We start from the raw sequence: 14,335 nt of genomic DNA, 5'->3' as shown, positions 1-14,335 counted from the left end.
AAATCTTAAAAACTTCAAACAATAAAGGTCTTGCACGGCAGAATGCACACAACGTAACTAAACCGACGCTAATTGTAAACGCTAAGGATGCCTAGGGTAGAAAAAAAGCATCGGTGTTTCACGAGCATGTGTCGTAAACCTTTGCCCTAACATAGCTAAGCCATGAGCACTATCGGCCTCTAAGTCCAAGAGGTTCGATCGTAACCAGCCGCTGTCTGACCTTTGTAGACGTTATCTACTGGCTGGCGTGTAATTGCCAACAGAGAAATCGATTCCACGCTTTTGATTGATTTCACCTGTTCCCGTTTCATGACTTATGCATCACGCCCTTTCACTTCCTGACACCAGTATCCCGACTGTAATTCCTGGTTCGTTTCAAAGCATAGATAGAATCCACCAGAGAGCTGTGATTACAATCATACGATGGCACGTACGATTGCCGACCGGCCCAGAGACGACAGATATCCAGGAAATTGGTTCTATTATACTTTCTTTTAATGGAAAATGGAATCATGCAGATACATGATTCGACGTCCCTATCGATTATGTTCATGTCGTTTTAATTGGTGCTTTGCTTTGACTTCGATTTGATGTAATGCGATCGTATCTGGTATTGCTAATGGAAATCATACGTTCGAGCCTTTAGACTTGTTTTAAATAGTTCATAAATCGAGTATGCATATACGTCTACAGAGTGTCCCGTTTAAATTGGATATCTTCATATTTTACTGGGTTATAATAATGGGAAAAAATGTTTGAACTTTGTTTTGAAAGGACAAATATGAGAAACAAGAGATTTTTCAAATTCATAAGTTCAAGATCATTTCAAGTCAAGTGCATGTTCTTCGAAATTTTAAGGCCTTTTATTATTTTAACTGACATCTTTATCGTCATGATTAAAATACATGGAAATAAATAATGAAATTACTACATTAATCTATTTACCTTAACAAATATCTATGTCTAGCTAAAAAGTGAGTTTTACTGATTAGCAAAATATATTCATTTGGTTTACGACTCGAATAAAACTAAACTAACAACTGAAGTACGGATTTCTGGAATTTCCACTTTTCCGCTTCCTCTAATTTTTAATATTCCAATAATTTACGTACATTTATTATCGAAAGAAAAAGATAATAAAATATATCGAAGTACGCGTGAAATGTATAATTCCAGGACTGAAATCTTTATGGTGGTACTACAATTTCCTTGGCCTTGAAACACGACTCGCATCTCCGGGTAGCCCCAGAATAATTACGCTCCTCACGGACAACCGTCTCGAATCGTTCTTGTAGTCATCAGTCTCTTTCGCAGAGCAAACATTAAGCGGCAGCCGCCGCAACGAAACGTTTGCACCTACGAATTTCATTTGCCCTCGACATCAACTCCCTCGCGTCTTCCACCGCTATCCCGGCTATAATAAGCCGTTCTATCTACCTAAGCTAATCCTAACGCTAAAGGTTGTACTTCCAAGCGAAGTGTAACTTCCAAGCAATTTCCTGGGAAAGTTTCGAGGTTGGCTGACTTGTCGGATGAACACCGACTAGAACGGTTCAAATAAACTCGCTTCGTGGCTGGCCCTACCACCAGGCAGCTGCCATCGGTCAATGTGCAATACGCTTTGACAAGTACAACAAGTGGCGGATGCTTCGCGGTGGTCGGCGAGACGGTGGAAAAAAGAGACGTTAAGCTATCGACTGGAAGAGGGGAAAGAACGTGCCGCAATCTGAAAGGTATCGTCGATCACAAGGGACACCGAGGGAAAAAGATTAGTTCGTTTCACTACGGGAAAAACGTCGAACGATTAACGATTAACGATTTTACGACATTCTATTAGATTGTAACATGGGGAATGTTTTCCAACGATTTTTGATGATTTGTGTTTCACTGTTTCTCTTTTCTTTTTTTTTCTTTTTGAAAAGGGTGTACTTATAGATTTAGATGTCAAAAACTAGAAATTATACCTTTGTGAAAAAGAAAAATCTCAGCTTTAAAATGATATACATCTGCAACAATGGAAATATTTATGGAGAAAAGGGAAGATTGAGAAAATTTATATAATTAAATTGTATATTTCAGATGTTACAATTCAATCTGTTAGATTGCGAAGGAATACTTCGTAATAATTTTATGTTCATCGGCGTTTGATTTCGGTGTATATATAAATAAATCTAAGCGATCATCTAATCGGATGATCGGTGTATATATAAATAAATCTAAGATGTTATATCGATTCGAATTTATTTTTCGAATTGTAATTAGACACACATATTGAGATTTCCCCCCTCACAAAGATATGCATAATACCTCTATTTATACAATATAAACAATTTCTTTCTCTTAAGCGAATTTCATTGTTACAGAAATCTAATATTCTTTTCCATTTAATTTCTCACTTACTTAGCCATGTATAATAACGACTCGATTCTCACTAGCAATGATCTAAACCTACACATCCCAAGAACAATCAACGCCTCTCATCAATCTTTCTCAAACTCTCCATCTAAACCTCGCCAATGTCCTATGAAAAACTTTCGTCCATCTTAATCACCAATAAAATCACCATCGAAACAGCAACAGGAGGGTACGGTCACGCGAAATATCCACGAGAAGTATAATTGTGTGTAGCAGTAGCAAATATGAAAAGAAAACAGAAGCGAAGAAGACGCGGCGTGGTTCGCAAGGCTACGACAAGGTAAAGTCAACTAACTATCCGGCCTCGAAGAGAAACAGAACAGAGTAGCTAAGCAGAATCTCGAGGCAGGATAGCCAGGAAGAGCTAGGTTGTAGCCGAGGCGAGGCGAGTTCGAGTAGGGATGGGGCAAGGCAAAGCGCATTGGCGAGGCAACGCTAAAGCAACGGGCCCAAAGACGTCGGGACTCGAGCTGGCTCTGGTGGCGCGTTCACCTCCCGCTCGAACGCAGTACGCTTCGGACTCTCGCGCAGGCGAGATTGCACCAATCCGCTCGGTCGATCCGGCGACCACGTGCGCTCCGAACGTTCCACGGGAACCGGCTGTGTTTTGGTGACGGGACCGGGCCACTAGGCCACGTGTTTTTCGCTGGCTTCTTACATCTGACAGAACTAAAGAAAGTTCTTTAACGGATACGCGTGTTCTTTGAGGTTTCTAGGATTCGTAAGTGGAACAAGGACGAGGAGGGTTAAGATCGTAATTATGATCCAATTTCTGGATGTTTCGATCATGTATGAAATGGACAGATTGCAGTTAAGAACGCAATAGAGTTATCGAGATTATAAATAGACATGATTATTGAGGATCTGCGGTTGTGTTAATTTGTCGAGCGAAGGATGTACGTAGAGGTGTGGTTGCTATGGTGTAATAGGAATCGCGAGGATGGAATTCGATCGAGGGACGATATAATTCGCGATTAAGAGTACACGTGGATCGGAACGTCTCTGCGATGGTTCAATTTAATCGGGAATTAATTCGATCGATCTGGATAACTATGGATCGTGAGAAGAAGAGATACTAGTTCTAGCTCTGTCCCTATCATAGTGTGACGAATAAGTGGAAAAAGAGGATGTGGAAGTGTAGATAAGGGGAGTAAGATGTTCCGTCCAGAAGCAAAAGGTGAATTTTATAAACTCGAACGCTCCGCGAGCTCCGCCCCGCTGTTTCATTAAAGCAATTCGCTACTGTGAATACGGAATACGTTTTTACTGGGTGGTCGTCTGAAGCAATGAACGATTGAAAAAAAGACTTGACGAGTCCAAGTTTAGATTTATTTTATCCATGTCGAGCGGCTATACACTGGTCGGTTCATTAGACTATGAAGAGCGGAAGTGACGTTATACTATATCCATCGACATCGTGTTCGAACGTCAAGCTGATCGAGAAAGGAGACGTTCGATAAAAACAAGACGGAAAACGTCTAGTCGAGTGGCCAGGTAGAAACACGAATATTACAATCCTCTTAAAGTCTTAATGCTTCGTTAACTAACGATAAGTAAAGCTTAGTCCATATACGAGACCCATATCTATCCATTCGAACGGGAAATTTTACTCGTCGTAAACGAACGTTGATCGAGAGATCTGTTCTCACGGTTCGAATTAACAGAAAGGTGTCGAGAACTTGGAGCCTGGTTCAAGCGACAAAGAAACGCAATCTCATCACCGAGCATCATTCCACGATCATCGTTCCGAGGCGAAACTGAACGTGATGGCGAATGAATTTGGAATGGTCACGCTAGCGTGAATCGATATGAGAGATACGCGCCGATCTGTCGACACCATTGTTCGGTAACGATGGTCTTATGGATGGATCCATTGATTCGTGATCCGTGTTACAAATAGGCCGAGAAAGAACTAGACGTAGAACACGAGGGGAAAAAAGAGCTATCAAGGAAACAAGGGGAGAAGAAGGAAGGAAAAGAGGCGAGCAAAGCGTACGAACCGACCGGGAGCAGGATTGACGGGATGCAGAAGAAACGGTGGTGCACAAAAAACGCTTAAAGCGACAGAGATACCGGGTTAATTAGATTATCGACGGTCCCAGGGAGTTGCTCTCTGAAAGAGCTACCAGCACGACCATACATGGTCCACCGGCCTACGAAGAAGCTGGAGCGTCGCGTGGGAGGTCGTGTAGCTTCCACGCTCGTTTTTACGTAGCTCGGGAAGACGGATTCGTGTGCTCACCTTGGAACCCACACGTCGGCCGCGATTATTAAACAGGCTGGTTGCGCGTCTCGTTTGCGAGTACCGGTCTGTCGATTTGCTGGCAAACGACTTTTCCGAGAAGGCCAGCCATCACTGATCGTCCTTTGAGTTGGTTTCACGGTTACGCGCGATGATCGCCGATCTCCAAGATTTGAAAAGCAAAACGAGTTCGTTTTATTGCTCGATGATATCGATCGAGGTTGCAGAAGGGTACACCAATCAGACATCTGCAAAGGAAGAAGATCGCGAAGAAAAGAGAAAGAAGGTTCCGTCATCGACTTGAGAAATCGTCGAAAGTTCGTCGATCAGTGGTCAAGAATAACTAGTCGTGAAAGCCGAATCGCGTGCCAACTTTCAATCTCGGCGCCGAATGCCCGCTACGCACGCCAAGATCGCGTTTAAAGCGGCGTCCGCATCCTATAAATCCAGATTTCCGCGATTCCAGTGAACCAGTCAGCGGCTGGCCGCGTATATATGTCGCGCGGCTTCTCTGCTAGATCATTAGACCCGCGTGGAGGAGCATTAAGAACGATGAAAGTGTAGCGGAGCGTGTTATGCAAAACAGTCGACGGAACCAGAAAAGCCTGATCCCGCTGATCGATCCGCTCTGCCGTCGCTACGAATTCGAAGCGATCTCTGGGAATGCGTCACGCTATCGCGGATCGATTTCAATCCTACTATCGATCTACCGAAGATTACGCAACTTCGAAACTTGAATCAGGCTTATGCAACGGTACATCCACTTTGCGATCATAGCAGTCATTGGTATCAACGATGAGACTGGTTAACGACGAAAAAATGATTCTCAATACTTCCTAGTTCTTTATCAACAACTTTCATCGTCGTCATCGTGCGATAGTCTTTACCAGGGCTAGTCGTTGGTTCTTTACGAACTTTAATCTCTTCAGGAAGATTCCTCAGCTTGGGATTCTTGAGAATTGAATTGCAAATCGCGGTTAAATATGGATCGATTCAAGGGCGTTTCGAGGCTCGCGCGGTGATCGAAAGTCGAGCGGCGGCGCTCGACCGATCACGCGGGACTACGGACGGGAGCAAATATGTCGGTCGCAGGAACCAGGAGGCTATGCAGAGTAGGCCTAGTCGCCGTGCTGGTCACCGCGTTGTGCGTGTTGACTCTGCTTGATTCGCCGCCACAACTCCCGGATCCACCAGCGGATCCTCCTCCTACGCCTGGTAAGCAATTTTCTCCGTTGCTGCGCTCCTTCGCCTCCAGCAGCGCGCGACCCTTGCCCTTTCGTTATCGCTGAACGGTTCGCAGCCCGTACCCACTAACGCGCCTTTGCCACCTAACAATGCCTATTTTTTCTCTGTTTCTTTCTATCTCCTTTTTTATTCGGTTGTTTCATGCTAGGCGATTAGACACCGCTGATTTTGTCCCTTTCGAATCCTTGCGGTGGGATTTTAGTTAAGTTTCGCGTTGAATAAACTCGTGAATAGGTATCTGTGAGAGAGTAGGTCGAAGAATAAAAAGTTCTTAAATTTAAACGCCATATTCATGGAAATTTTACTTTCCTTTTACTTTTACTTTTCTAAGAATACTTATTGACATTTCAGTCTTAAATTAATCAGACGTCTTAAGTATAAGAAAAAAAGTAGTAGTTAAGAAAATTAAATTTTCAATTCAGTCTTGACATCTCTGAGATATTTTTAGAATCGTTGTTCTAAAATGTAATTATATCTAATTAAATATATTTTGTGAAGTAAAAATATGTACAAAAGTATACCTAGTAATTAGCGAATATCTAATTAAAGGATAAGGAATGGCGTCTGATCTTATTGGAATATTTTATGTAGCAAACTAAACATCCTCTTTGCCTTATTTTGAAAGCAATATTTCACGAGACACGGAGCTAAGTGAATTCCGCCATGCAAGAATCTCGAATTTATTTTCCTAGCATGAAAGCCCTCTGAGTCAAAGATCATCGATAACAGCTTCTTTAAATATGCAAATGTGCAACTTTTATCTTCTCCTATATCTAAGTATTTGCATATCAAAGCTGTGCAAAGTGCAAGTACCTTGATCTGGGACCATGAGAAATTTATAAGTTTCCTGATGGGTTGATCGCTGCTTTTCAAAATGTGTCATAAATTTCCTGAGCGTGTCCGTCAAATATCGATACATCTTTCTTTCGAAGAATTTTACGAGAGCGAACAATTTTTAGCGAGATCAAGATGAAAGAACAAGAATAATAATCATATATCTACATCTATGAGGAAGTCTATATTCTTCTATAGTAGCACTAGGAATTTTTTGATCTGCATAATATTTAACAAGATAACTTTAAGATTCCTCTGCAGGAATATGACAGATGCAGTAACTCACGAAATTGTTCGAACACTTGTAAAATTTTTTTCAGAATGTATTATGTATTTTACGGCATTTTGAAATATTATTAGCATTATTACGTGTAAAAAATATACGATATAGTATACAAATATGAATTTGCGTAAATATACTATCTATGTTCGGATAAGACATGACTATCATGATTACGTTGGCAAAATTTATTGTTTTATGTTTATAAATAGCGTTTTGAATAAATATAACTAAAAAACAAGAAATAATTTTAGACTCTTGGTAAATTCGGTTTTAAAAAACACGAAGATACAAAGGTTATATGATGTTAAATTATATTAAATTCCTACTACATAGTATACCCAAGCCAGGGTAATTATTCACCATCTTTATGAAATCGTAAAGTTTATAGTACCGGTCGTAATTCAAGAGAAAGGTATTTCTGGCTGACGCAACGAAAATGGAGCTCCGGACAAAAGTAAAAGTGACGAAATGCTCGAGTCCTTTCGCTGACACAGCGATTGATACGCTACAAGAAGATTCTACAATCGCAAAAGCCATTCCCATGTGTTAGGATAGCCTCGTTCCAAGTTTAGTAGGAGATTTGTGTTTTACTGTTCGCACTACTTCCTACTAGTGAATACTTTCCCAGCGCTTGGCTCTAGCCGACAAAGAATAGAAAAATTCCACACGTGCCTTCAACCGACCATTAATTCATAGTTCGAACGATTATGCTTAATTGTGTCAATTTTAACGAGCCCACTGTTTCTCTTTGAGTAACGTGTTAGATTTCCTTCAAATAAGTTGTTCGGCCAGCAATTCGATGTAAATCGAACGTTTCATTTTATACTCTACAGGCCTGCATAAGAGGAATCTCGGTGAAGATAAAAGTAAATTTTCTATTATGATTTATGACCAATGTAGCTGAATAATCAGAAGATCTCTTGCTACAGATTTGCAGTTCTGTTTCGGTACAGTGGATTGAAATTTTCCTTTATCCATGAATAAGGGAAAGAATAGTTCCAGAGAGATTTTCTAAGCCTAAATTGGCAGATTTGAACTTCAATTTAATATCGGTATATAATTTCAGGTGCTTTTTAAAAAATTCTATATCTTATCTTCTGTTTAATTTTTTCAAATAATTCAAAATTTCAGAATTCACTCACGATTAATTGTGTAAAATGATTCAAAGTCCTAAATCAACTACCAACAATTTAAACTAATTTTTAAGTGGTGAAATAATAATCTTACAATGAAGATCACTGGGAAATTGTAACTTCAAGATTACATAATTAACAAACAATAAATCAAATACGATGACTGATATAACACGTTAAAACATTCACCATTCATCGCATCGACACCCACTCTAAACTTTAAAATCAGATTTCAGATCAGAAATCAGATCGGATAATCCAAACTTCGTCTTCCAAATTAATTAAACCCAAAGCCGAACAACTATCATCTCCAAGCACCAGCACGTACTAATTCCCTGAGAAAACCGTCGAAATCGAGTCGAGTGGAATGGCGTACAAAAAGCTCGCCCCTTGAGGGCCGTAAATCAACCGCGGTGCGGTGACACAGGCTTATCGTGGACACAAATCTTTACACGGTTCCTTGGCGGTAGCGACTTCATTAGGTGACATAATTTACAGCTCGATTCATCTACCGATTGCCTCCTCTTCCACGTAACACCCTCTTTCTTCTCGTTCTCCAACTATTTCACCTCTGCGAGTTACTGGAAAATGTGAGCCTCGAAGCCTCTTCTCTTCATAGTTCTTCGACCGTCGTCGGTTCATTCTCATATTTCTGTCGGTTACCGTGTAGCAGAATTCGCTTTCTCGTAAAACTAGCGAACCGTGGCGTCTCCGAGAGAAAGCAGGAAGCAAAGTTGCTAAAGGGCAGGCTTCGATGGTACGCGGCATCAGCGTAATACGCAGTCGTTGGGTCAAGGGTAGACACAACTTTTAACGATTGTACAGTGACTGTACACTGTACATAGTAGGATGCATAAGCTGGGATATCAGTGAGAGAGAGAGAGAGAGAGGAACAAACAGAGACAGAGATGGAGACAGAGACAGAAACAGATAAACAGACAGAAAGCGTGATCGAAACATTCGCACACCGATCGCACGCCGAAGGGCATGGATTTAATTGGTCGGCCAAGCTGCTTTAATTCGAGAATTAACGGAAGATGGATATTTTATGTGCACAGGTGTGAGATGCTTTGGGAGTACAGATTTATGCTAGGTTGAAGAAGTGATAGGGCTAGAAGAAAGGAGTGAAATATTAACGGTAAACGTGCCTTTCACGTATCGTGCCTCTTGGGCTTAACGGTCGTGATTAATTCGGGAATCATTGTAATGAGAGTATCTTTGTTTGCTTAGCAGTTGTCAGTGCTTATTTTGCTGAAGTAATAGTTTTAGTTTAGGAAAGTATTTACGGAGGTGGCTTAATTTGGTCGAATCTAAGACAAGTTTTTCTCAAGAACTTGATATAAATGAGAAAAGCATTCGTTTAAAAAAATGGGATTTAAACATAGAAACTCGGGTTTCATATTTGAAAAGCCGCATTCAAATTTAAACTTGAAAATGAATCTAAATATAAATAATTAAATTCAAATATGAAAAATTACATGTATGTTTAAATAAAAATTCAAATATAAATGTCAAATTACTATGTAAGAAGCAAGTTGTATAAAAATTCATTCTACAACTAACAGTTAACGAACGCTTTAAACACTGGTTATAAACGGTCACGTAGAACTGACAACCAGCTAGTTTCTATTTACGTTTCGTCGTGCGTGAACAAATGACATATCTCACTATTGAATCCATTAAACGAATCGATCGTGATGGCAGAAAATGGAATAAAAGTACGATCAGGGTAACCAGTGGTCATGACTCCTGGTCATTCGTGACGTTTACGCAAAACGAGTTTCCCTTCGATATACGTTAAAGCATATTTGCTATTACAGAGCAATTAACCAAAAGAGCAATTGAAATTCTATATAGGTAGCTAATCGATGCTTATCGGAGGTCAGTGACGTGTTTCGAAATCGCTTAGAACAGGAATTAGAGAGAAATTACCGAGAATTTATGGAAATAACAATTTAAATGTAGCACGATCGTTTACTGACACGTAAACGTATTCACGACGTACAGCGTCCGGCCTCGCTCGATGACGTAATACTTCCGTCCGGTAAAAGATCGTCGAGGTGTCTAGGCTTCCTTTCTATTCGCAGGGAACGATGACACTATCATAGCTACACGATTGATAATAAAGGAAATTGTTAATCAACTGTTTACAGGTGCAATATCTTTTAATGTGGGTTTTCCGTTAGTTAGAATTATTTTCACTTGCACAGCGGGAGTGTAGGCTCAATCAATTATTGCTAGCAAAAGCTATAAATTTTAATTAAACAAACTTATTTTACCTCGGTAAATTATTGCGATAAAATTGATTTTCCGCGAATATCACCGGAATGTATTCAGTGGAAGAGTTAATAACGCAAGAGTAGTAAATCTTCGTAGGTGAATTAAGTTATCTGAGTTCATGTCAAAGTTTTACTATTCCAAGTTTTCACCAGAACTAAAAAAATTCTGTAATATTTAATTACTTATACGTTTACTACAACAGGTCATTAAAAATTTCATTCAAACATTTGAAATTTAAACGAAAATAATAATTCTAATTGAAGAATGGATACATACTTCTCAAAACTTGAAATAATTCCCCTAAAAGTTTTTAAATATGTATTCTTTCATAAATATCTTAATACTCATAGAAATCAATGTTAAGATTAATGCGTGAGTTTAACTCATAACCCACGTACACCATTAAAAGATTAAACCAATGTTTAGTATAAACGCTACCTAGAAAAACGAACTTAATTATCTAGCGCGGATACATTCGAGCCTCCGTAAATACTTAAGCGACCATGGTTTATCTTTCACGCGATGTAGCTTTCCATTTAATAACCCGCATCGCGTACGTAGCTCGTATCGAATTAATTAGCCGAAAAGCGTGCGCTACCGCCGCTTCCGCGTTAATGAGCAGAGTGTAGCATGCGTCACGCGACTATCACAATCTCAATCTCCCTGACACATTTTCCAGGTGGCGAACCCCCGGGCACAAGAAGCATCGTGGCTTACTCATGGGCGCGGAGATTGGCACTCGATTACAGACCCTCCAAGGAGTGCGACGGTAATGGAACGTATGGAACGACGTTAAATACGTTCAAGTTAACCGATGAGAAGTGGCTCGAGACAATCCCCGGACAGCTCTTCCTGTACAGCGCCCACTTGGACCTGAGAGTGGCCGGTTACCCAAGCCTCAGGGTGATTGGCGTTAAACGTGGACCTCTACCGACCTCTGGCCTTTTCTGCACCGTCTGGTGAGACATTTTTTCGCGAGCGAGTCAGCCTTTCCATCTTTTCTAGTCACTTCAACCGTTCTTACTTCCGGTATACAGTAAAGCCCTGGTATCGGCGGTTGATCGCGATTCTGCATAATTAAATGGTCACGGTCTAAAAAATTATATGGAAAATTTGTAAATTTCAGCACAGTGGATCTTCAACTCTCCATATTATTACTAGATTACGGATCTTTATGGAAATTAATGTTTCTATGAACACTAGGGAATAGAACTCTTAAATAGAGATTTCTTTTTTCTATTAAATATTATAATCAGTACTATTGCATTATATTTTATATATTTTTCTATATGTTATGCACGTTTTGTATATTTATACATCTTTAAATCTTCCATAAATGCATAAGTATGCATAAGTAAGTACACAATTCACAGATGATCCTTTTGACAATTCAGAAATTTCGCCGTGTTTCCAAAGCCATATCGTTTTCATCCTTAAAAGCTTCTTGCCTAAAAGTTGCTAGGATAATACTATATCAAAATAACGAGATAATCCAACGACATATAATAAGATAGGGCTAATCGAGTTCCGCACTCATCATCCATGAACAGTTGCTTTAATCTAACTTCTTGCCTGGTTACTATCAAACTTTCTTTAGACCTTCTTCGAGGGGCAGGCAGCTGTTTCATAATTCGAACGATTATGTAAATTCGGTCACGAAACTAAACTTCCTTCAGTCAAAAAACATTGGCCCCTATCTGAATATTCCGAGATTCAGCACAAATTACTGATTTTGCACGTTCCTCAGACACGGGGAGGAAGATTTCTTTTATTAAAAACACGAGACTTAATAATCTTTGTTTCTGCTCGTTTACATGTAAGAAAATATAAGTAGCAAGGTTCGTTTAATACAAAAACTTTCTTGAATTAAAGTCGCGATATGTTCTTTGAAATCTATCTAAATATATTGAATGTTATCTATATATTATCAAATATATAATCTCTGTTCGTTCAGGTACAAAGAGGAAGAACGTGGCAGAGCTGTCAGCGTGGAGGCACTTGTGTCGACGATTTGGTTGGACGAGTGGGGCGAGACAGTAGATAGCTATGCGGGGATCCTCGTTGGTTGTCAATTACCACCGGATGCAGCGATCGAGCCGTCGAAGGTGTACGTAGGCCTGGAGCCCTGCCACCAGAATGCTAGTCATAGTTTAACGATAAACGGGGAAGACAGGAACGAGGCGAAGGAACGACGCCGTCAGTTCACACTTTGCATCAAGGGTTTGGACTTCGACGAGGACATCTCTCGGAAGATCGTCGCTTTTGTCGAATTCCACCGAATATTAGGTGCCGAGCACTTTTATTTTTACGTGTTCAATGTTCACGAGAACGTGTTGAAGGTGTTGAGGCTGTACGAGCGATCGAACGTGATCAGATGGTTCAATCTGACGTTGCCGGGCGATCTACCGAACGAGAAGATCGCTAGAAGGCGGTTTCTCAGCGAGGACATCTGGATCAAGAGACGTATGGAGCTGATACCCTACAATCACTGCTTCTACGATAATCTTCATCGATCGGAATTTGTGCTGCCCATCGACATCGACGAGGCGATCGTTCCGGCCAGAAGAAAGAACTGGTATGAGCTGTTGCTCGACGAGAGGATCAAGCTTGGAAGAAACTTCAAGGACTTCGCCTCGTATTCAGTTAGAAACGTTTATTTCTTCCCTGAGCTGCAGACCAGAAATCAAACCGACCGCGCTAGCTTCGAGGTCAATTCCACGAATATTCTGCCTGATCTGGATTATCTGGACACAATCAGAACTGCTTGCATCTCGCCAGAAGGTGACTCGGTGAAGAGCTTTGTCTCGACCAGGCGCGCGTTAACGGTGCACAATCATTACGCTCTGACCACACTGAATCCATCTACCAGACGGGCGCACCATTTTGATCCGGAAGATGTGTTAAAGCATCATCATAGAGCCTGTGATGATAGACACTTGGACTGCGAGATTATGATGGGGGACGTTAGGGTCGATGAATCCGCATTGAGGTACGCGGATGAACTTAATCGAAGGATGAGGACGTTTTTCAGCGACTTCAAAGCATTCACGTAGCGGGAAGAATGATGTATATAATAAAATAGAATTAATCGATTGTGATGTATTTTATTGATTCTTCATCTCCTGATTAGAAGAATATGGTGAGTTATATATATTAAAATGTCCTTGAATCTAAAGAGTTCTCTTATCTTATATTTTGGAACTCGTTAAAATGTTTCCTTTAAGCTATTAAGCATTCTAAAACTTATAAAATCGACAAGAGTAGGCTCATCGTATCTTTCCCCTGTTGAAATTCTCGAAAATTTTCTTTCGCAATTCTCTGTTTATGCAAAATGAAGATATTTAAAATAACATTGGATACAAGCGGGCACCGTTCCGCGAAATGAAATTTGTATAATTAAAACGGAAGATTACACGAAATCAGGGACACGAACGAGCTATTTCAGCAATGCACCTCCGCATTACCTCTGGGAAATAAGATAAGAAGACAATGCGACGTTTGCAACTTGTAACCTACGCCGTTCTTACAAAGATCAAACGTTCGTTCAAATTTACTTGTAACATGGTAAAAGCAACAATTCATGCCGCTTTGGAGAATATAACTACTATAATTAGAATAAAAAAAACTTCGCTTCACTCTTTTGCGAATACTTCGCCGGTACCTCGAATGATATGATAATGAAATGCACTCATGGGAAATTTTCTCCCTGTCTAGCACGTCGCATCACTTTAAGCGCGATGCGCTCAAATTATAACTCTTTGGCTACCAAAACGAGAAAATCTATTCTTTGTTTTCATGAAGAATATCGCGAATTGTATCTATGTTTCATGCTTTTAACGCTGAATTGGCGTTGCTAACCTCCTTTATTGTGTTGTTTTCTTTTCTGCGTGGTGAGAATGGAGA

General features: G+C 40.3%; 1 protein-coding gene across 1 annotated transcript; it reads left to right on the top strand.

Moving 5' to 3' along the window:
* The first annotated feature begins 2,885 nt into the window (after positions 1–2,885).
* On the top strand, positions 2,886–13,525 carry LOC117211487. The gene is made up of 3 exons (XM_033455424.1): positions 2,886–5,872; positions 11,112–11,391; positions 12,387–13,525. Exons 1-3 carry the CDS (start codon positions 5,737–5,739, stop codon positions 13,483–13,485), a joined length of 1,515 nt encoding a protein of 504 aa, XP_033311315.1. The 5' UTR covers positions 2,886–5,736; the 3' UTR covers positions 13,486–13,525.
* The last annotated feature ends 810 nt before the right edge of the window (positions 13,526–14,335 follow it).

This window comes from Bombus bifarius, unplaced genomic scaffold (assembly GCF_011952205.1).
Source record: "Bombus bifarius isolate JDL3187 unplaced genomic scaffold, Bbif_JDL3187 scf7180000008237, whole genome shotgun sequence".
Classification (NCBI taxonomy): domain Eukaryota; kingdom Metazoa; phylum Arthropoda; class Insecta; order Hymenoptera; family Apidae; genus Bombus; species Bombus bifarius.
Note: the sequence above shows the minus strand (reverse complement) of the source record. Positions and strands in the feature narration are given on the sequence as shown.

What these genes read in the sequence shown, in the direction of transcription:
- LOC117211487 (XM_033455424.1), top strand. Translation starts at nt 5,737, where the DNA reads ATGTCGGTCGCAGGAACCAGGAGGCTATGCAGAGTAGGCCTAGTCGCC. An exon ending in GGATCCTCCTCCTACGCCTG is followed by an intron (nt 5,873 to 11,111) that starts GTAAGCAATTTT and finishes CACATTTTCCAG; the next exon opens with GTGGCGAACCCCCGGGCACA. An exon ending in GGCCTTTTCTGCACCGTCTG is followed by an intron (nt 11,392 to 12,386) that starts GTGAGACATTTT and finishes CTGTTCGTTCAG; the next exon opens with GTACAAAGAGGAAGAACGTG.